The sequence below is a fragment of the Zosterops lateralis genome (assembly GCF_965231275.1).
Source record: "Zosterops lateralis genome assembly, chromosome: 29".
Taxonomy (NCBI): Eukaryota; Metazoa; Chordata; class Aves; order Passeriformes; family Zosteropidae; genus Zosterops; species Zosterops lateralis.
In genome coordinates, this window is record NC_139789.1 from 1,581,117 (window position 1) to 1,604,584 (window position 23,468).

The 23,468-nt window shown below is 42.8% G+C and overlaps 1 protein-coding gene across 1 annotated transcript in view; it reads right to left on the reverse strand.

The window, feature by feature from the left end:
- AP3D1 (adaptor related protein complex 3 subunit delta 1) overlaps positions 1–23,468 on the reverse strand; it is a 40,608-nt gene that overhangs the window by 11,513 nt on the left and 5,627 nt on the right. The window contains exons 2-19 of the mRNA XM_083879889.1: positions 15,166–15,261; positions 14,274–14,354; positions 13,617–13,697; positions 11,668–11,775; positions 11,195–11,324; positions 9,766–9,905; positions 9,430–9,503; positions 7,638–7,687; positions 6,089–6,138; positions 5,646–5,694; positions 4,730–4,875; positions 4,017–4,165; positions 3,695–3,925; positions 2,667–2,898; positions 2,135–2,280; positions 1,869–2,010; positions 1,060–1,131; positions 244–319 (exon numbers count right to left, since the gene is read on the reverse strand). Of these exons, the coding sequence (XP_083736015.1) occupies positions 244–319; positions 1,060–1,131; positions 1,869–2,010; positions 2,135–2,280; positions 2,667–2,898; positions 3,695–3,925; positions 4,017–4,165; positions 4,730–4,875; positions 5,646–5,694; positions 6,089–6,138; positions 7,638–7,687; positions 9,430–9,503; positions 9,766–9,905; positions 11,195–11,324; positions 11,668–11,775; positions 13,617–13,697; positions 14,274–14,354; positions 15,166–15,261 (2,053 nt within the window). The remainder of the gene's footprint in view (positions 1–243; positions 320–1,059; positions 1,132–1,868; positions 2,011–2,134; positions 2,281–2,666; positions 2,899–3,694; positions 3,926–4,016; positions 4,166–4,729; positions 4,876–5,645; positions 5,695–6,088; positions 6,139–7,637; positions 7,688–9,429; positions 9,504–9,765; positions 9,906–11,194; positions 11,325–11,667; positions 11,776–13,616; positions 13,698–14,273; positions 14,355–15,165; positions 15,262–23,468) is intronic.

The following is a 23,468-nucleotide window of genomic DNA, read 5'->3' on the forward strand; positions in this document are numbered from 1 at the left end:
CCTGATCACAGAACTATTTCTAACATCTTGAAAGGAACTCAGAATTTCAAGGGAGGAAAATACTACTTTCAAATGTAAATTAAGAAGATATATTTAAGAACATTAGGAAAGATATATTTAAGAACACACTAATGGAAGTATGTTCCTTGCACTTCAAAACCTCAGGTGGAAGTCCTAAGCAGGAATTATGACTTTTGCTGAAATGAATTTCTTTTAATAATTTTAAAGATTAGCTGTGCTTACCTGGAACTTTTAATGGGACAGAAAGGTCAATCTGGACCACAGGAATATGTTCCACACCTGGAGTGTCTTGGTATCGCTGGGGAAAGAAAGACTTATTATGTTCTGAGCATTGCCAGCACAAATTTCTGTAAATAGGCACATTACAAAACATCAAGCAGTTCAATCCCTTAAGTGAACATTTTAAAGGATAGGAATGGAGCAGCTTATTAATAATCCTGTGTGGTAGCAGTGTGTGTTTTAAAGCCAGCTGATAACTATTAAAGGACCATACTCTTAGCTACAGTTCTTTAACCCCTCTACTGCCCTGAAGAATTATTGCAGCTCTCAGAAGAATTTTTGGTTTGTGTCTTATTGCTAATAACTTGCCAATTCAGAAGATAAATTTGGAGATTGGAGTTGAGGAATATGGGGTGGTCTTTCAGATATAGAGGGAATAAAGGAATTCTTCCCCTGAAAAAGATGTTCAGAGACTACAACAGCTTTCTGATCCACAAAACACAGTGTGTGTTCCAGGGTCACCCTCTGCAGGGCTCTGAGTGAGGTGCCTGGGGATGTGAATGTTACCATCACCCAGGGCTGGAACAAACTGCACAGACTTTCACAGGCTGCTCTGGGGGTACCAGGTCACTCAGGAGATTCTCAACACAAACAGGAGTTATAAAAACAGTTATAGGCAGCCACTCCGGCCCGTGCATTATGAAGTGGTCAGAACTGCAGGAGAAATAGCAGAATGTCCCAGAGGATACAGCTCTGATACTCAGGTAGTCTTCACACAATGACAGGAGAGGCCAGTGAGATACTGCAATTCAGACTCACCTTCTGAGGGGAAGGAGAGCTTTTAATATAAAATGGGTTGTTTGCCTGTTCTTGTTTCCGGGCTTCTCGACGCTAAAAGCAAAAGAGGATTTGCAGTTACAACGTTTGTTTGTAAACAAAGAGATAAAAGACACCAAAGGGCAAAACAAAAGCTCCCTGCATTTTTGGAATACATAACTACTGTGAAAAGATGAGAGCAGAGCAGCTTGTGTGTGATGAAGTAGTTCTGAGTTACCAGACATACTGGGATAGAACTGCAGGTACCATTACTAATTCCCATCCCTGGAAGGGTTCAAGGCCAGGTGGGAAAGGGCTTGGAGCAATCTGGGATAGTGGAAGGTGTCCCTGCCCATGGCAGAGGGTGAATGAGATGAGCTTTACAGCCCCTTACAACCCAAGCCATTGGATACGATAGTATAACTAATATTCCCTTTGCTTTTTAATTATAGACTAGAGACAATAACCTTCCCAAACATCACTTTTTGATGGCAATTGGAATGTTCCTGTTTTCATTTCTGCAAGAAGAGGAAGAAGTGAAGATTCATGTAGCAACAAGTTCTCTCTGTGAAACCAAAGAGGTTAGAGGCAGGAAAGGTGGGACCACTGCTGAGCACAGTCATGTTACAGTCATTCACAGAAGCTGCTGAAGTCCATAAGCATCAGCTCTCATCAGTGATCAGCTTTTCTGAGCTATGGAGAGCAGAAGGGCTCCCTGGCTATGTGGAGAATTCACAACAGCCCCCACTGCTCCAGCACCACTTAGATTACTACTGCATTATGTAGGGAAAAGCATTTTAACATTCACTCACTCTGGCCAGCTCCTCTTCATCTATTTCTGGCTGTCTGTGTCTGGTATGCCTTTGCTCCTCCTCATGAAATATTGTTTTGGGCTTTTCATCTTCAGACTCACTGTCTGATGGAGGCTCATTGATCCAGGCATCGAGGTCCAGGCTGGGAAGAATCGCACCAAACAAACAGCTTGACTCAGTCCCCTGAGTATTTCAGTGCCTCATCATATACTTTGCTTTATTATTTAAAGTTTAAACAAGGGTTTGGGAAAGAGAAAAAACTTTACCCCTCTGGAACAGGGACTTTCTTCTGTGCTTTAGGAGCCACAGGGTTCAGTTCACCAGCAAACAGGGCTATCACTTCCTCAGCTACAGGAACTTCTTTTACTTGTAGCTTCTGAATGTATTTTATTAGCTGCAAGATGCAAGAAGCCTAAAAACAAATGTAGAAGTGGTTTCAGAATAATATTTAACAAGCTGAACCAAACAAATTGACTGAAGTTAACAGAAGGTGTTTTACTCCATTAAGGAAATAAGGAGAAGCAGCATAAACTGCAGGTTTGGAGCAAATTATAGAAAGACCATATTAAGCTTCTCTTTTAGCTAAGTCCTTCTTGTGCCCTTATGTGCCTGAATAATTTTAAAATTAAATTGTTTTGAGTGAAGAGCTTGCTGGCAGCCTTCAGAGATGGCATCAAACTACAATAAGATCTGGGCTTTGTCACTGATAACAGCTTATAGAAAATGTGCATAGCCACAAAGAACCACAGATCTCCAAGGCTTCCCATGATGAATCCCAAAGTCATTTTGTTCTCTTACCCTCTCCTGAACCTCCAGATCTGCACTCTGCACAAACTGAGGCAGGCGCTCGATCATCAGCTGTGTAATTTCCTGAGCTGCTTCCTTTTCCCCAGCCTGCTCCTTCTGCTGCAGGATGGACGCGTAGAGCTTCACCATGTTCTGCACATAAACTGCCTGGATGTGGCCTGGCAGGGTGGTAACTTTGGGCCTCAGCATTGCTTCCAGGGTTTGGTTTGCTTCCTCGAGGTGTCTGTAAGGACAGAGTATACAGATGAGAGGCAAGCAAAAATAAAATCCAGCAGCCAGTGCTTAATCTGCTTTACCAGATCTTATGCTCTTACTCAAAATTATCTGCTCACAACTAAATGGAAAATGCACAAAAAAGTTACTGGACTATTACAAACAGAAAGCTAAAGTTGTTTCTAAGTAGAAATGTGATCACACTGGAAAAGAAGAATATATTCTCTTACTTCTTCATCTGCAGCTTTCTTTGTACAATTTTTTTTTAAGAAAATGAAGATCTGAGCTGTACCAGCATTCTCCCAATATCACACCTACAGTGTGAATCTAAACTAGAGCCAGTGGTCAGAGGGGCAATTGGGAGGAGACACCAAAGCCCCAAGGCTGCCAGAGCTGCAGGAGCGTTTGGACAACGCTCTCAGGGATGCTCAGGGTGGGATTGCTGGGGTGTCTGTGCAGGGCCAGGGGCTGCACTGATGATCCCTGTGGGATCCAGCTCAGGATATTCTGGGATTTTTTTTTTGCTTCTGACTCAAAATATTCTGGGATTCCACGATTCACTACTATGGCTTCCTGCATGAGTGGGCAAGGCTGGAGAGACAGGAAAAATGACCAGATAGTTAAAAATGTCTTGGCTAGAAAGAGCTGAGGAATTGATAGTGTGGGGAAACAAGAGAAAAATAATCACTTTGGTGGTGTTAACGTACATACTCTGAAGCACCCATCTCTAAGAAACACATTTCAGTGACTGAAAGCTCTGCCCAAAAGCTGCCCTTCACAGCATGCCAGGCCCTGTCCACACTTACTCTGAGAACTCCCCACAGATCCAGGCAGCAGCATAGAGCACCTCACAGATGCCGTTCCTCTGGGTGTTGCTGGCGATGAGGTGGGCGTTGTCCAGCAGCATGGCCATCTGTGACACTGCAAACTTCCTGATGGCTTTCACCCTGATGGCCACATCCAACATCTGGGCTGCGATCAGGTGCCCATGCCTCGTGCCCTCCAGCCGCGTCAGCTCCACCAGGATGCTGATGTACCTATGGAAAGGAAAAGGGATGGGTGGGTATCAGGGGACAACCCTGCATGATCTTTGTGATGAGCTCTAAGCTGGCAGCTGAAAGCACTGACCATTCAAAGTTCGTGATGTATTGATAATTGGACTGGCTGCAGATGTCTATGATTTTGGTCAGCAGCTCATCTCGGTACGTCGTCCCTTCGGCTTTATCCACGTGAATCATCAGTTTCTTCACAATCTCCATCAAGTTCTTCTTGGAGACCTGTTAAAGAGGTGGTGAAGGGTTCAACCACTTTCCTACACAGTCACGTCCTTCCAGTTCCAGTAAAGCAGCTGCAGGCTCCTTGCTGGACCTCTATCATGTTAACAAGAAACCAGAACCACCTCTATGGGCCCCAATCCAAAAATGAATCTGATTCTGAGATGACCTTGCTGTAGGACAGCTGAGGATCAGAATTACTATCAGAATGCAGAAATCCAGGAGAAAGTGAATATTCTATTGTCAGATTAGAAAGTTTAAGAGTTTAAAACATTTTTGCTTATAAAGGAAACAAATTCAGGAGTCATTAACATCCAATGGAATGGATTTCATAATGGGTGATTTCCAAATGGGCCTGAACTGAGAAACTCTATCCAGTCTGAATCACAATTTCTAAAGCCCTCATGCTGAGCCAGATATTTTACTTAGGATAAGTGTCAGAAAAGATACAGGAGTTGTTATCAAAAGTCTGCTGTGGAGTGGGCAGAGAAAGTTGCATGTTTTCCCTAAACATCCCCTTCCTAAAGGGTCAGGGGGGCTGCAGAGGAAATAAATGTAGGAACATACCATGCCATAGAGGAGATCTAAAGCTCTGAGTCGGATGGACTCATCTTTGTCATCCAAACATTGGAGAATGAGATCCTTGTGAGACTGAACTGACTTGGGGTGTGTTTTCAGGATTTTGGACATAGCTAACAGTCCCAGGTACTTCACTGTGAAAGACAAAATAAAACTTCTTTCCAAATATAGAAACACTCTTTTGTGCTGAGCATGAAATCCTAAAGCTTGTTTCAGCAGAAGCACTTGGTATTGAAACCCATGAATAAAAATCTGTGATGAAGAAAAGCATTTTTAAGAATGGTGAATCACAGACTATAGTCTTTAATTTCATAATCCCATAGACAGACAAGTAATTACATATATAACCCTCATCAGGATCTTCCTGCACCTCAAGTTTTAGCACTAATTCAAAAATATGTATTTAATAAATAGAAATGCTGGGGTTTGAGAACAGGCATCCTGAATTGAACACAGCTTTAAAAGCACTGAATATTGGTGTGTAACAACCCTGTTCTCAAGGGGAAAGACTCAGATGGCAGGAAAAAGAGATGCACAAAAGAAAATTTTCCCAGTATTCTTTGCAGTCACTAAAGTAAGTCAACACTCTTGCATTTTACTATTATGCTCACTCTGCTGAAAATAGCTGTCACTGCTTTCCAAGCAGCCAGTCTATAAAAAGGGAAATCCCAGAGCATGGAAAGAACTGGTTTAGATTTACAAGACCACAAACAGCAGTAATAATTGCTGTCATTTGTTTTTAAAAATATTATTATAAAGAAGTGCTCAATGATTTCCATATTAAACCCCCCAGCAACTGTTTACAGCACACCAGGCACCACAACCCCTCTGAGGCTGCTGCAGCATTTCCCCAGTACTTGGGGGCCAACAGCTCCATGAAGATGAAGACAAGCAACATACTTACAGTTCTGGTCAGAATCTTCTATCAATATCCTCAACTTCTGCACACAGAGCTGGAAAAAAAGACCACACCATGCTTATTACAGGTCTTAATTAAAATAAGTCTTCATGAAGTTTACTCAATACACAAGGAAATATCTGACCAAGACCTGAGGTCTCCAGGTGAGAGGGTTTTGTTGCATTAACAGACCTCCAAACAAAAGGAACCTCTGTATGACGGTATTGACAGCAGGAGATTAATAAAGAGTTGGGAAATCTCTCACACTCTGCATTTTAGAGTGAATTAAGTAGAATTTATATAGGAAATGCTTCAATCTGCAGGACTGCACAGTGAGAGCACTTCAGGGAGTTACTGCTGTAACTTCTGGAAGAGGAACACAATCCCATTTTCTCCGGCCCTTGGGATCCCACAGCAGAGCAGAACAAACAGCCCTCACAGTGTCCCACCTGGATGCTGGCGCTGTGGTTGGGCATCCCCGAGGAGAGAGAGATCAGAACTGAAACAGAAGCACAAATTCCAGTCAGTATTTCTGTGCTGGGAGTGACTGCAACAACACCCAACAGCCTACACCTAGCTCAGCTCTCAGGGAAAGATGACAGATTATTGTTTGTCTGTTTCCCTGGACTTTTAGGGGTCTGGAGGGAGGAGACAAGGTTGTGACATGAACTTAGCTTCATATACCATAACAGTAATAACAAGAGGGCAGGAAAAAAAAACGTGTAAAGGTGGAAACAGCTGCAACAGCCAGGTCAAAGTGGCTCTTCTTTGCTCTCGTTATGGTTTATTTCACTGACATCACAGCGCAGACAAGGCTGTTAATATGGCAGCAGCTACTGTATAGCTGAATTTTTAATTGTGCACTTTCCTAATGCAATGGGATGCAGACCCTGGAGTTTAATGTGATTAGATTGGAGCTTTAATCAAGCCAGCCTTTGTTGATTATATGGGACACTTGAAAGCTCTGGCAGACACAGCCCCACTGCAGAAAAGGTGGGCCCACCCTGGTAACTGCTGCTGGCACAGCACAGCCAAGCTCAGCCTGGCTGTGCCTGAGCAGGAGTCACGTGCTGCCCTCTGTCCCTGCAGGGAAGCTGTGCTGGACACTGTCACCTCCAGAGCTGGCAGGTGCCAGGTGTTACCCTGGTGTTTCAGGGCTTGTTTGCTGGCTCCAAGTCTAACATCAGCATCCCTGAGGTGTGCTGGGTGGCTGAACTCCCTCTCTACCCACAGGATCTCAGTGAAGGCCACTTTCATCCACAACAGAATTACTCCGTGTTATTTTCCCTCCCATCCTGACACCTCATTTCCCTGAAGGAATACACAGTGAGCGACAGATCTCTTCCCTCTCTGAACTGACCCAGCACAGCAAGTTCTGCACCATTATCCAAAGTAGCCACAGGAGACAGACAGACCAACTGTGAATGTCAATAACCCTCTGCTCCACACTCTGATAGGAAAAGTGCCAAGCCTGAGCTGCAATAACGTGTTATCCCTTTTTGCCTTTGTTTTCTCTCACCCTCCCAGTTATGGAGTTCATATCCCTTCCCCAGAAACTGAAACTGCCAATCAGTAACTCCAATTGCCTCCTCTAAGGAATTACACCCCATTTTTAAACTGCAAAGTTGCAAATTTATTTTTTTTTCTTAAAGTCTGATCCATCATCACATAAGAAAACTTGGCAAAGAGACATCACTTTTGTTCTAATTCAATTGCTGCTGGTATATTTTGTAGTTGTAGCAACATTTAGGATCTGGCATATAAATAATCTCATTGTCTGTACTCAGTTTCAGTCCTCAGCAAACACAACACAGCTGTAGTGACTGTGCCTCACCCACTGACAACAAAGGATTTCAGCCCCACAGTAACACAAAGTTTGCCAGGAGACTTACTGCATTATAAAATACATTAAGTTAAAGAAAAAAGGTTTACAGATGGTGTTAGTTGATAACAAAGTTCATCACGTTTTTTTTCTAGGTTCCAAGTTTCAGTTCTCACCTGCTATTACTGTGTTCACACATTCATATAAGAGAGACATGGCTGAGGTGCTGAAACAGAAATCAAATCTATTAAATAAGGAATAAACCAGCACATTTTGAAGAGTTGTCAGCACTATCTGGGAGCTAGTTAGCACCTTGAACTTCAAAAGACATTGTCAATATTCTGCTCCATATCCCTTCAAACAGATGAAATGATTCTCACTTAAAAATTGTTGAGGGGAGGAATTTTTAAACAAATGTTTAAAAACCCAAAAATCATCCTGGAAAAGCAGCAAGTAAGAGCACTGTGACACAAGGAATATGGAAGGAAGTGGTTACTCTAACTCCAGCACCAGTCACAAAATACTGAAGCAATCTTGTCCAAGAATCAAATTAAATCCTCTGCCCAAGGTCAAAAATTCATGACAAGGCAGATGGAGAAGCTCAAATCTCTCTCCAAGCAAGTGAGTCACACCCCAGCAGCAGAGCCTTGGGATGCAGGAACACACTTCCTATCCCTGGAAGTCAGCAACCCATTTCTAATGTCTGATTTCCCCCAAAACTGAAATTCAAGGCTGCTTGTGCCAGCTGAACACACAGACAGCACAGTTCTGAAGACTGCAGAAGTCCTCACAAAACCTGATCTGTACAAGAGGGAAACAAGAACCTCCCAAGGCCCAAAGGAGCAGGCTCCCAGTGCAGGGTCACAGGGAAAGAGCACAGCTCTGGAGGCAGCAGCACAGTGATGCCCTGAGGGTCAGCCTGGGATGGTGAGAACCAAGATCAACACTTCTGCTCCCTGGGCACTTGGTGGGACAGCTCAGGGTGCTGTGACTCATTATGAGAGCCAAAATAACTGAATGAAGACCAAGCCAAAGGGGATTCAGTCCTCACAACTCAGAATTACTGATGTGTGACTTGGGGAGAGGAGGTAGGATTGTCCATCTTCCTGCATTTTTCTGGTGGGTTGTATCTATTTGTTACTGCTGACAACTCCCTTGGAGGTACGCGGGTGCTGGTCTGCTCTGAGCCTGCCTTAAAGGAATATGAGGATGGACAGAAATCATCTGGCTAGAGCTGCTCTCAAGGCTACACAGCTATCTGCTTAAAACCTTGCTCTGTCATATGAAAATAAATAAACTTTTTCACTCAACAACTTCTGCATAAGATCACGCTTCCTCTTCATAACTGGGAGAATCCATGTACTCCCTCCAAGGCACATATTTGCTAATTTCAGTTCAGAATTAGAACCACTACACCACCACAAACCAGCACGAACAAGGGACAAGGAAATACCTTCAACTTTATTTAATCTACATTTAGAACATATATATTACAAGAACCTCTTTCAAAACCCATCTGAGCTGCCAAATGCAGGAGAAAATGGCTTTAATATATTCCTTGTCACATCGCTTGGATGGGTAAGGTACTCTCAAAAGTCAGGAATCAAATGTGTGAGGTGAACAAGAGAGGCAAATACACAGCTGAGCCTTTTTTAAGCCAGAGTTTTTATACATTCTCCACAGTCATCTCTGGCTTGAAATGCAGTGAAAGGAAAGCAAATTGCTCCAATTTTCATGCGTCCTTTGGAGGAATTCATGCTGACAGTCAGACACTCAGACTTTCCTTTAAGGTATTTTACCTCAGTTTTCTTAGAAACAACCCTGATCTAAGATTATCTTCTGATACTTGAAAGCAATATACCAAAAGTCAAGAAAAAGTTATAAAATGCATCTTCAGCCCAGATACTGACCCACCCACCAAGTCCTTCCCCAGTCCTGACTGAAAAAGGCAGGCTCTGTCACACGTACCTGTGGATGAGGTTGGTCAGGGGCTCAATCAATTTCTTTCCCAGTCTTGGTTCTAACGGAGTAAGAGCACCAAACTGTTCAAAGAGAAGAAAAGTCAGTTAATAGCTGCTTTTCAAAAGCTTCAAAACATTATGTAAATTACAGTGCACTTTATTTAAACCAAGCTATATTAACATATTTTTCTCTCTGGTTAAATTCACAAACATCAGAAGATATTCCTGGTTCCTTCTCATTTAGATTGAATGGTAACTATGCCTCCCAGCAAGAAATCCATTTTCACACCCAAGGTAATTTACTGAGAACCTTAATCCTGTAAACAAAAAGCAGAATACTTGCCAGTTTTATAATTTTAATGAGAACCCAATTATTGGTTGATGATGTCATCAACTTGAAGAAGAGTGGAGCAAGGGAAAGGTAATTTTTGGGATTGCGTCGAGCCAGCTCACAAATAACATTTACTGCAGCAGACTGCACACCTGGGGAAAACAAGTGGGAGAAGCACAAATCTCATCAATGCCTTCATTGTAACTGAAGTTTCTGGTGCAGAACCCCCACAGCAAAAGCAGCTGAAGCTTCAGACCTGTGTGTTCAATGGCTTGGCCTCATTCCTAACCCCGAGGCAGTAAAGTAAATACAGGAATGCAAAAGCAAACTGAGATAGGGTTTTGTTTCATTCTGGCTATTTTCTAATATAGCAGCCAGCCAGGTATCTGCTTTGGGTCCAGCATGACAAAAACCAGCACACTACCACATCCCTGCCCTGGACTGTGGAGAGCTGGCTGTGGGACACAGACAACACAATCAATAATCACCCACCAGAAAGCTTCCAATCACTCTTGACTTCTCTGATATGTATTATTTAAAAATGTTTAAATACAAAACAAAAATAACAATTCCTTAAATGATCTGACTGGACACTTTCACTCCCTTCTCATTGCTCAGCCTCTTACATGGGTTGTTGTCAGTTTGGAATGTTTTAGTCTAGACAGGCTGGGTGTCCTAGCAGAGAACAATCCTTCTCCCCACAAAGCATAACAGGCAATTTCTTCCTCTCTCTGCAGGTGAGGGATTTTGCTTTCTTTAATAACATTGTCCCTGGAAGATGAATATTCCATGCCCACAATAAAACAGTCCAGGAAATGCAATTAAATTTCTCCCTGTAATAGCAGATACAAATCAAGTGGAGATCAGACACACATCACACATAGAATTCCTAAAACAAGTGTTTTGGTGCACTGAGGGAACACCAGCACCACCTGAAGACTGAGCAAAAATGTGAATGATACAGAACAATTGCAGATTTCTTGTGCTGCTGTGGACCTGCACTGACACAGTACTGAGGGGCCCAAAGAACAGTCTGGACTCAAATAGAAAATACACTAAGGGATGTCAAATCATTTTAAGTGTGTCCACTATAAGTCAATAGCTGCACCTTGCTAAAAAGGCACAGGAAACAACAAAAACAGACCCCCAAACCCTGAAATCCACTGAAATATTTAAAAAGTTCAGTAAGCAACAGATCAAGAAACTTTAAGCTGCTTTGTCCATTGAGGTAGCTTTGGGTTTGAAGAAATGAACATTTTAAAGAACAGGTTTTTAGTATGGCAACACTTGTCAAAACTCTATGCTCACCTACCCTGAAACAGGTGAGTCAATGCCCAAAAGATGATTACAGCATTTTTCATGTATTCTTTTCTCCACAAGCTCTACAAGCACACGGACTTCCACATGTGGGAGCAGAAGGAATTCACTAAAATCCACTCACCAGGATCTGGATCTTCAAGTTTCTCTTTAAGGCGAGGAAATGCAGGACGGAGGGACTCTGGGTACTTCAAAAAAACTTTGTACATGATTAACACTGCCTTCTTCCTGATGTAAGGCTTCGTGTGAGACATCTGTTAACGAAACAACTGCAGTCAGGCTCTGAGCACACCTGTTTCCAGAGCTCCTGTGCTCATCTCCTGTCACCAAAGCTCTTCCTGGGAGACTCAACTGCTTTTTGAAAACTCAGCTTTGAGGTGAGAGCAAAATACAGTTGTTTATCACCAAAACTAATGATTATATTTCAAAGTGAATATATTGATCTAACTAAGGTCTGTAAAAGCTCCCCAGAACCCCCACAAGAATGAAGCAGCAGTTTTCACATGCATCAGTTCTAAACTTAAGATATTTACCAGATTTGAATAATTTAACATTCTATAATTATAGAGTAAAGCTATTTCAACCTTATCAACTCACCAATGTCATGATGTCATTTGCCAAGTCCCTGGCAAGATCTGGAGTAACAAAACAGGACAAGCCAGTCAGTGCAACTCCAGTATCATACTGGTTAGGGCTACTCAGATCCTAAAAAAAGAGAAACATGCTCAAAAATTTAAGATCACACAGGATGTCAAGAAACTACTTTCTCAGACTAATTTTATTCACTCAACATAAATTAAGCAGAGCTTCTGCTTCATGGGAACATTTATATATCAACTACTAACACCTGCTGAAGTACAGCCAGTCTGGGGTTTAATAATGGGCACAAGGAACCATAATAAAACAAGAGATGGATGACTACAACATAAAAGCAATCAGAGAGATTGCACCTTGGTGGTGTTTTGGGAATGGAAATAATTTTTAAACACTCATTACAGGATCACACACATATTTAAAGTTCTAAAAAACTGGTATTAAACACTAACCCTGCTAAGTCCAATTCCAAGTGCCATCAACCTCGCTGTGAACAAGCACTCTTGGGGGAGTGATGCCCCACATTAATCTAGTGGAGAAATGAGATTATTCTTCTCCCAAGATACTGGCAGCACCACAACTTACAGTCCACAAAGACAGGACACAAGTTATGTGTGTGGAACACATTTATTGGTCAAATTTCCTTGGATCTATCCATAGCCAGTATTCTACCCAGCCCTCCATAAGCTTAGAAAGACCTGAAAGACTAAGTCACTTAACCATAGTAAAATCAGTCTCTGAGTATGTTCAAGTATAGACTGTAAATTGTGTATCAGGAAACACAAACATGAAGAAGCTGCACAGAACATTCCCACATGGACTGCTGAACTAAGAGTCCAGATTCACGTGGACACTGACGCTGCTTCAGGAGAGCTAAACATAGTCAGGCCTTTGGGGTTCTGTGCCGTTTGCATCTCATTTAAAAACCTGCTGCAGGTGGTGGGAAATTAGAGTCTACTCTAGGGATAATGCTATCTACTTCTGAAGGAGCAAAAAACTGCAATTCATCCTGGCTTGAATGTATTTTGAGAACTCATAAATCCTTCAAATCTCAAGTGGTTGGATCAATGAAACATGAAAAGGCATAAAGAAAGATGCTTTTAAGTAAAAACTTGGGCACTAAGTGGAAGTAGCCAGTAAGTGACTGAAATTCAGTCAAATGAAGTGTCCGTAATAAAGGCAATAGATATTCACATTCAGCACAGAATAGTCCAAAAGATAAAGGGAAAAGCACTAATTCTTTAGGGAAGATACTGGTCAACATCCCACTGCTCTTTTTTAAGCAAGTAAAACACATTTTAGTTCCTCATATGGTAAGAATGTAGGCATATCTTGTACTGGATCAGTCAAGTTTTAAAGCAGTGATACTTAAAAATGAGAGTTAAGAGCTTTAAAAAAATATCTGTAACTTCAAGAATGGGAAACTATGCTGCAAACCAGTAACTCTAAGTGATCAAGCTCTATGAAAATGAATACACACATGGCTGCATGAATACACAACAAAGCTTTCCATACACCCTTCACCATTTTTACACCCAATTCTACCAGAGAAGTCAAAGTCTGATCTGGAATTACAGACAAAAAGAGCTCTCACAAGTAGAAATGTTGTGGAGCCATGTCACTCCCGAGCCAGTGCTCATCTCACTTCAGAAATGGGGACATTTTTCCTGCCTGTTACATTCTTATAAGCACTGCCTAGAGACCAGCAAAGTTATTTCTGTCACCATTCTCTGTGCTGAACAAACACAGAGCTAGTATGAGACAGCACAGGGAGGGCTGTGCACAGCTCCTGAGTGTTTCATTAATCCCTCAGTTTGTGCAATGACAGGAGACTGCAAATCAAGAACTCTACTTAAACACCTCTACATTCCTAATGCAGAAATACTCAGTACAGATGTGAAAGTACAACTAGGGAGAGAGTGCAAGAAAAAAATGAAGAACTGAACATTTACCTTTCGGATCTGATTAGTTGTCAACATGATGACATCAGTCCCTTCATGAAAGCACTGAGAGGCAGCCAGGTAACCAATGCGCTGGGAAAAGGCAAGCAGGAAAACAAGGTTTGTTTTTAAAGTCAATTTATACAATATTTAGGTGGGAAACAACTGGTGGCTTTACAAGCAATATTAAAAAGATGAACGAGTAGATTCGTGTAACAGAAGAGGCATGAGAGGATTCTCTAGAAATGGGGGTTTATATCAAGAAAATAAATTCAGACAAGGAATGTTCTATTGATAATTTATCTGTCTTAGGGATAATAAAACCACTTCTACCTTCTCCATTTCATTACAACACAGTTCAGTGACACAAAGCTACAGAAATAAGGTAGGATTGTCTACTATATTAATTTTGTCTGTGTTGACTCCTGAGTTTTAGGTACAAAGCCCTATTCGAAAATCATTCCTTAGGAAGTAACATTCCACACTGTTTGGTGAAAAATGACTGCAACAGAACATGAAAAATATTACAAGAAAAATTATAAAACTATTACAAAATAAAAAATAGCTGGTATTAGGAATCTCAGATGATCTTCACATAAAAATACTCTGGCTTTTCACAAAAGGTATCCGACAGTTTGGCCAGGACAGCTGCATTTACAGAGAACTCACCTTGAATGTAAACTTGGAAGCACTCATAACTTCAATGATGTTGAAAGCAGCCCAACTGATGTCATAGCCCAGCATCTGTAACTGTGAGCAGAGAAGCCAAGATAAGATTCTGAAATAAGACTCAAGAAAATAGGTCAAGACACCTCCCAACATTGAAGATGCAACAGGAGTCTGAAAATGATACTGTAAGACATCACAGGTTTATGAGCAATTTTACACTGCACACTCACAGTAAGTGAAAGATGTCACAAGTTTTAAGCAGTTTGCATTAGTTCCAGGTTGCCCAGAGCAGCTGTGGCTTCCCCTGGATACCTGCAAGTGTCCAATGTCAGGTTGGATGGGGTTTAGAGCACCCTGGGAGAACATAAGGTGTCCCCGCCCATGGCTGGGGTGGCACTGGACGAGCTTTAAGGCCTCTTCAAATCCAAGAAGATTCTGATTCCTCAAATCCTGTTATTCTATGATATGCAGTTATACAAGCATTGGTATGAAGAGTTTTCTTCAGGGCTTTTTTTTAAAATAAAAACCATAGTAAGAACTCTATACCAATATTTCTGTCTTGTCCTTGTCAACAAAGGACTGAGCAAAGAGAAACCAACCCAGTTTCAAGTGCTCATTTCACGACACTGTAAGAACCAATCCAGTTGAAAACATTTCTTTTAAATTGTTTTAAATGAGATTCACTTCCTGACCCATCACAATAAAATCCAATTGTACCAAACAGAGCAGGAACGTGCAGCCTCTGATGTCAGAGCTGGGGGAGTGCTGTCCCCACAGGCTGCACTTAGAGCAGCCTAGGGAGAGCAGGCACCCAGACCCAAGACTGGCTCCAAATCAGCAGGGAAGAACAAAATCCAGCTGTAATTCCATGGGATCCCAGCAAGGCACTTACATAGGTCAGTTTGCAGACTGCGTTTGCCTTCACTGCGATGTTGTCCTGCTTCAGCTCCTGCTTGATCTCGTCGATGCACTGTGAGATGTATTTTGCCTGAGGAAAACAAACAAAAATTTGAGCTCCTTTTACCAGTTTCTCAAGTTTGCAGCTGTTGGTGAGGAGAAGCAGCAGAACTCAGCATTTGCAAGCACCAATCTCACACACACACACACACAACTTAGTAAGCACTTAATACTGACAAAATAACTAATTAAAAAGAACCACTACAATTCTGTTACAAAACCAAAAGAATGAACTATTTCTTCAGTGGTTGTCCCTTCTGCCTCTCCCTCACAATTACACCACTCACTCCAAAGCTCTAGATTCAACAATCTGCCAACATGAAGTTGTTCAATGGGGATTGAGTAGGCAGAGGTCTGAACAAACCAGAGTTCATCATTGCCAGAAAGCTCACTGCCCCCAGAGGGATGTCAGAGAACACCCGCTCACTACATGACAAGGAGAAACTGTCAAACACTGTTAGCAGCCCACAAATGAAAGGTGACTGATGACAACGCACTGAGCTACCCCACTTTTGGACATGTTGCCAATGATGACACTGTGGGTGTGCACCCACAACACTCCCCGTGCCTGAAGGGACACAGCACAAGGCTTGGGTGGGACACAGGTGCTTCCTGGATCCCTCCAGCCATGGAAAGTTCCACAGAAAGTCATGAACCCCCTCTGATTCTCAACTTACATGAGCCCTTTTGCCATTTACGCACTTTGATAAATAACAGTTATTTGTATGAATTTCTCAGCAATTCAAAGAGTCAAATGTCACAATGTTTACATTTGGTTGGTGCTTCACATCTTTCCAAGTAATCACATCTGTGTTTGTGGGAAGGATGTGGCAAACATGTGATTTAAAATTATCTGTACTGATTTTACTTTATAAGCAGAATTGGCTCAGACAAAGATTCTTCCAGTTCACAATTAATTATTATTTAAGTACTGAAGGCATCTGCTGCAGGAATCATGAAAATTGAAATGCAAAGAAATAATCTCTCTTTTCAAAGCCATGCATGCACCAGGGTATTCCACATTCTTAACTGCCAGAGGAACCACGTCAGAACCTGATTACCTAATCCCTGCCTGAATACCACCACCTTTCTCCAAAAGTTTATTTTCAGCATAGGAGTCTACTGGCCTGACTTTAATCAACATTTTTCCCCTTTACACTAATTTTTGTGTATTAATTTTTTTAGTCTTTTACAAATGTCCTGGAGTGACATCCACTATTCAAGTCACAGAATTTTGCTGCTAAAAACAGTATGTGGAGAATGGATGGAGATCAGCCCTGGAGAGAAGGACATGGGGGTGTTGGTGGGTGAGAGGCTCAGCCTGCCCCGGCCATGGGCACTGACCCCAGAAACCCCCCTGTGCTGGGCTGAGCCCCCAGCGTGGGCAGCAGGGGAGGGGGGGATTCTGCCCCTCTGCCCCACTCAGGTGAGACCCCACCTGCAGAGCTGCCCCAGCCCTGGGGAACAACATCAGGAGGACGTGGAGCTGCTGGAGCCAGTCCAGAGGAGGCCACAGAGCTGCTCCAGGGGCTGCAGCCCCTCTGCTCTGGGGACAGGCTGGGAGAGCTGGGAGTGTTTAGCAGACAAATGAATGAACTTGAAGGAATTTAAGATATTCCTAAGTGCCTGTGTTTGAGATAGAAATATTATCCTTACAGTGGGAATTCTCATGTTAAGGGGGAGCACCGAACACCTTTCCTGTACACAGATCCCTTCTGTTCTCCTGGATACAGGTGAGTGGCATCTGCCAAAATTGGATGGAGATGGAGTCACCCCCAAACATTTAACAACTTAGTGACCAGGTGACTTTATACAGAAGCAGATTTGGGATTCTAAACCCTTCACCTGAGAGCGATTCATGTCCTGACAACTCACATGGGAAGTTTAAACTCTTGAGTATAAACTAAAAAGACCTTCTGAAAGTAGAAAATAAATACTTCATCAAAGATGCTGGAAGAGTGACTTACACAACATGCAAGTGATCCACAAATATATTGTACATGGCCTTGAATATTTTATGCCCACAGAAGAGCACTCTGGAACAGTGTCACAGAATCCTTCTCATGTGTATCTTGTTGCCACATCCTGGGCAGCAAGGCCAGTGATGGTTCTCAAGGCACAACAACACTGACACACAGTTACAGTCTTTATATCCATAACCAAAAGCCTCACTTATTTCCCACTGCACCGATCCCCAAACTATTCAAACATTAGTTTAAGATTCCTGGCAACCTTTTCAGAGTTGAGCACAACCCACTGTGTGAGCAGGAGGGGGGAAAAAGCAAAGTACAGGGAAGTTCAGTAGTGCCCAAAACCCAGCACAGGCTCCAAAGTCACCAGCCCCAACATCCCACAGGCAAATCCCTGCCTACCAGTTAGTCCAGCTTCTGGAAAAGCATATTACAGAACTCAGAATCAGATCTGCAACTATGAAAAAGGGATTAGAGAGAGCAGAAAGAAGTCCTTCCAAAACAGCTGTATTTCAAATCCCAAAACGCTCCAAGGAATGACAGGCACTATATATAGAAAGCTTTACAGGATCAGCAGGTATTAACTTTTTGTTAATCCTGTGGAGCGGCACTGCCGTGAATGAGCAATATGAGGAAAACTGATCTACTCAGTCTCCCTCCGAAATCTGAAAGCCAAGCACCACGCCCGGCTGGATCTGCTGCCACATTTCACACCCACAGAACTGGGAGGGAACCCAGAGGCAGGGGCGGATCTTTAGCGAGGCTCTGGCTGGTGAACGCTGACCTGGGCAGGCACAGGACTTGCAGGTCCTGCACCAAAGCTCTTCCCTCTGACCGACACCCACAGCCCCCAGTGCAGCCCATGAGCTGCTCAGTGGGGTTACACCAGAAGGAAAAAGGGAGAACAGTCACATGATGCAATGAAAAAAACCTGTAGTCACTCAGTAAGGCCTAAATATTTGGAAGAAAAAAAAAGAAAAACACCCCAAACCCCCCAAATTTACATACTGACACAGCAAAGAATCTGGATATCGTGCCCAGCACCAGTTACATTTTTGCATAAATCCCTCTAATACAGGAACTTCCTAGTGTGGTAATTAAAAATAAATATTTCCCAGAATATAACTAGCTTATGTTAAATGCTTTTGAGGCCCCATGAATCAGAGAATCATTAAGGTTGGAAAAGCCCTAAAGGATCAACAAGTCCAACAGTGCTAATCCAGCACTGCCATGTTCATCAGTAAAGCATGTCCCCAAATGCCACATCCACGTCTTTCTGAACACTTCCAGGGATGGTGACTCCTCCACTGCCCTGGGCAGCCCCTTCCTGATATATTCACTCTCCTGCTCTCCTCCTGGGGGCTTTTAACTAGCTCAGTTATTAGGAGGATTTGGAGAGAATTATACTAAGGATGAGGTGAGATATCTCAGAAGAGGCCCTTTCCCCAGGACCTTTGTACCAGGCGTTTATATTTCAAATCTCCAAGGGAGAAAGAGATAGAACAAAAGAAGGGGAGACAATTTATAGCCTCCTAGTTCAGAGAAAAGATAGCTGGACCACAGTCAATGGGGTCAAAGAAAGAAGTAAGGGTCACTCTAAGTGGTAAGGAGCTCTAGGGGTTCAGGAGAGAAAAACCATTTCCTTAAAGAATTACAACACCTTCCAATGTCTGGCCACTTTTTCTATGAAGCAATTTTTCCACAATATCCAATCTAAACCTTCCCTGCCACAACTTAAAGCCATGTCCTCCTGTCCTGTCCCTGTTCCCTGGGAGCAGAGCCCAACCCACACCTGGCTGTCCCCTCCTGTCAGGGAGTTGTGCAGAGCCACAAGGTCCCCCCTGAGCCTCCTTTTCTCCAGGCTGAGCCCCTTTGCCAGCTCCCTCAGCCTCTCCTGGGGCTCCACACTTCCCCAGTGGCTCCTCATCACACTTGTGCTCTAGTCCCAGCCCTGGACACACTCCAACCCCTCAATATCTTTCTTATCATGAGGGGCCCAAACCTGATCCCAGGATTCAAGATGGGGCATCAGCAGTGCCACGACTTCATTTATGTTCTCAGTATTCATTATAATATCAACATATTTCTTAGCTATTAATTCCTTACTAATTCCATGACAGTGTAATTTGCAAGTTTAATGTTGATGGCTCACACATTCCGGCCAGTTGACTGAGGAACATTTCTAGGCCCCAACATTCACAGAACTGTGGATGTTCCCAGCCAGGTGGCCCTGAGGGAGCCAGGCAATGCCCAGGCAGCCCCTGAGGCAGCGTGGTGAGGACAGGCAGAGCCATGAGGCACAGGAACCCTCTCAGGAGGATGAGTGGGAACAGGGGCAGAGCTGCCTGCCCGCAGCACGGCTGAAGCCCCTGAGAGGGAGCTGAGGCTCTCTTGTATCCTGCTAGGCTGCCAAGTGGGAAAGGAGCCTTCCCTGCCTCGGTGGAAAGGGCTCCTTAATGAAATGCTATAGCAACCACCCTGGTAATTGTTCTGTCTCCCAAGGAGCATTACAGGAACATGCCTGGAGCAGCCCAGCTCAAACCCAAGTGCAGCCTGCAGATATGGGCAGCAAGTACTCAACAAAGCCCAATAGCACAGCCACAACTGCATTTCTCAAAGTATGTCACCAACGAGACGCTGGAACATTTTATATCCATTAACAAAATACAGACGATGTTTTTTAAAACAAGTCCAAATTCCTCAAGAATTCCAAGATCTCACCTAGAAAATATGTGCATTTAAATGCATGTGAGTGGCTAAAATAAGAAAGAAGGCATCATGAATCAAAGACACAGTCCCTTTGAAATGGAAGGAGGAAGGGGAGAGTGGGTCATGGTAAGAAGCCAAAATTGTCATCTTATAGGATTTTTCATTTCCCAGCCATGCTTTTTGACTTAACTTTGAAAAACACTAAAGCTTTATTCCAAGCCCAGACATAACTTGGGGTCTGCTGACAATTTCAGAGATGCTCACAGAAGACTTATCTTTCTCAAGCAAGCAACTATTCAATCAGTGTAATTGTAATTGTGCAACAATTACATTCCTAAGAAATGTGATTTTCCATGCTGTACTTTCTTTCATTACCTGACAGGAACACACTGATGACTGGGATAGAGATCACTACAGAACCTTTACATTAAATTTAATCATGTAAGCTACTCATTTCCAGTAGTCTTTAAGAAGCTGTATTTTCATTTCAGCCATAAACCATCTTCTAAACCCAAGAGAAGACAAATTCACATTCCTACCACTTTGGGTTGCAACCCAGCAAACCAAATGCTCTTGGTTTGAGATTCAACCCTGTCACTGCAGCATCCAAGTACTTCCATCCAGATGAAGAGCAAATGTCGGTGAACATTAGTTCCTATTTCTCTTGTGCTTCCAGAGCTAAATATTGTGTTTTAAGGAAAGAATTATTAACAGTGAATGCCACAAGGAGTAAGTATTTTCCAATATGTCTGAAACTACCCCATGGTAAAACAAATGTCTGGGATACTTAGAATATAAAAATAAATAAGCACAAAATGTAACATTTCTTCTGTTTTAAGCACTATAGGATTTATCAATTTTTGGTAGGACTTTGAGACAAACTCCGTGAGATCACGCTGAGCACAAGCACATGATGGTCTCACATGATAGGAAGAGGTCCAGTGCTGCAACTTTGTAACAGGACCAAGACGCTCAGCACCAAAAGCAGTTACAGCACCAGCACCTTGTGGAGGTGAAGGAACTTCGAGATCAGTTCCTGCTTCAGGCAGCAGATCCCATTCCCAACGCAACACAGATCAGCTGCCAGCTCCTGACTGGAAAGAAATATTTATCACTTCCCAGGCTTCTCTCAAATCCCCAAAAGCAGCCCTTGATGTCAAACACCACTAAAGCAGTCAGAGAACACCTCCAGTGTTTGCAGTACCTGGACATGTTGTACCATGACAGTACTGAATGAATGAACTGAAGTAACAGACAAGGGCATTAAAGAGCAAAATGTGCTGCTTTCTACTGACTTGGACACAGCATTAGAGATCAACATATTACACAATCATTCCCATAAAAATACTATATTATTCAACTACTGTAGAAAAAAACTATTTGAGATAAATAACAGGATCTTTTGTTAAGGCTACTCCATGGCTGGATAGAAAGAATTCCAAGGCACGTGCTCCCACACATGCTCCTCACAAGTAACTTCACCAAAACCATGGCAAAGCAGCTGAGCACAGAACAGAGGCTCAGCAGTGATGAGAAGCTGCACAATGTTCATCTTGATGGGTTTGCAGCAGCCTCAGTCCAGCAGTGCAGAGGCCACTCAGCTGCAACAAAGGGCTCAAGAAATTGAAAGGCATTTTCATAAAGCCAAGCTTATCTTTCACTCAGCTGTCGATGAACAGCCTTGCTGTACATGTTTCAACATGCCTTAGTTTTGCCCTTGCTACCCAGCTTTCCAGGGATTTACTGGCTCATCCTCAGGTGGGCTTCAGATCCCAGCCCAATGTGCTGTTCTCAGTGACAACAGCAGAGGCACAAGGTTCTGCTGGTTCATTTGCAGCAGACTTCTATATTATTTATTAGAAACATGATGCATTACCCACTGCTCCCTTGTCTGGTACAAGCACAGTGAGATCACGAGACTCCTTGGCCAAAGAACACAGAGGAAGGAATGCAAAAAGTTGGTTTACAGTTTTTTCTTTTGTTAATGTTTGCTGAAGTTACACACATCAACTGAAAACTGGCATGATGCATGCACACATCCATCCTAAAGTGACTCATAAGCCAATTTAAAACTTTGAACCTTATTCTAAAAATTCAGGGAAACGTTCTCTCTGCAAGTACTGTGCACCAATTTCAGGGCAACCCAGACCAACCATTACAGCCCTTAAAGCACTGCAGAACAACATTCAGCATCTTCTGAACAGGTATGTTACACCAAGATTGGGTTTCAGGAAATAAACAGCTCTAGAGTTGCAGCTGCTTCTCCAAAGTGACTCCAAGCACCTGCAGCATCCCCCCAAGCATTGGGATATTCTAGCAGTGTCCCATGGACAGCTCCTCTTTGGTGGTTTACCCAAAGACAATTCAGGATTTCACACTGAAATGCCCACAGAAGGGCACTGATGCAGGAAAGCTGGAGCTAAACAAAACATCCTGCCCCTCGCCCAGGTGGGCAATGCCAAGATCACTGTTGGCACCTTGGGAACCAGGAAAGTGGCAATCAGCAAGCCCTGAACACCAGTAAATCAGCAAGCAGGCAGCAGAAGCAGCAGCAAGAGTCTAGAGATGTCCCTTAATTATCTCCATTCTGATCAGTCCTTTAATATAAGCACATCTCCAGCCTGATCACAGTATTTGTTAATTTAATTGCACAGCAATTAAACAATCCTCAGGGGTCTGTGCTGTCTAAACCATATCCGAGCAGACAACTTTTAAGCCTGGAGAGATGCGTCAGATAAAAGTGTTCATCCTTGCAAATACGAGATGTACCCAAAGTTTTATTTTTACATAACTATGCAAAAAGCTATGCAAGTGTTTTTACAGTAGATTTTTCAACTTGCTTGTTCCAGACATCTCTGTGCAGTTTCAGGCTCTGATGAAGGCAGGCTTCATTGAAGCACGTGCTTTGTTGGATGCTTAGAGAACAGTCACTTCCTCCCAAGGAACTAAAGTAGCTATTGTTGCTGAGACTCAGATGACTGAAGCAGATCAGGGAGAAACCAAAAAAAGATGCTTAATGACGTCTTAACACCAAATAAAAATGTAACACTGAAAATACTACAAAGATGTAACACTGATTCATGCACAGCTGTGAGTACTTTGCAGTTATGGAAAGGTAAGGAGGATAATGAAGAAAAAAAGATGGTTCATGGCCACTCCTGACTTCTTAAATTCAGCACAAATATTTGTGTAATTAAATCAAGTTTGTTCACCTCCTCCCTACTGTACAATCACACCAGTCACACTAAACAAACATTCACTCTCAAGACTGAAGCTGATTAACACAGTGATCCACTTGGGGCAATATATTTTATACAGCTTTGCCATAAAGATTGAGCCAACCAGAAGAAAGTTTCAACATTCCTACATTGACACCTTTCTCCATTTATACACCCTTCAACACAGGATTTTCTCAGCAGAAGTTGTCAGGTTTGAACATCTAGGTCACCATGGAAATAATAAAAAAGAAACAGCTAACTCTAAAACCAGCACTCAACTATAGGGTTCACAAATTGACTGCTCAGCCTGCTGGGCAGTGACTGAGGGGGAGCTGGTAGGA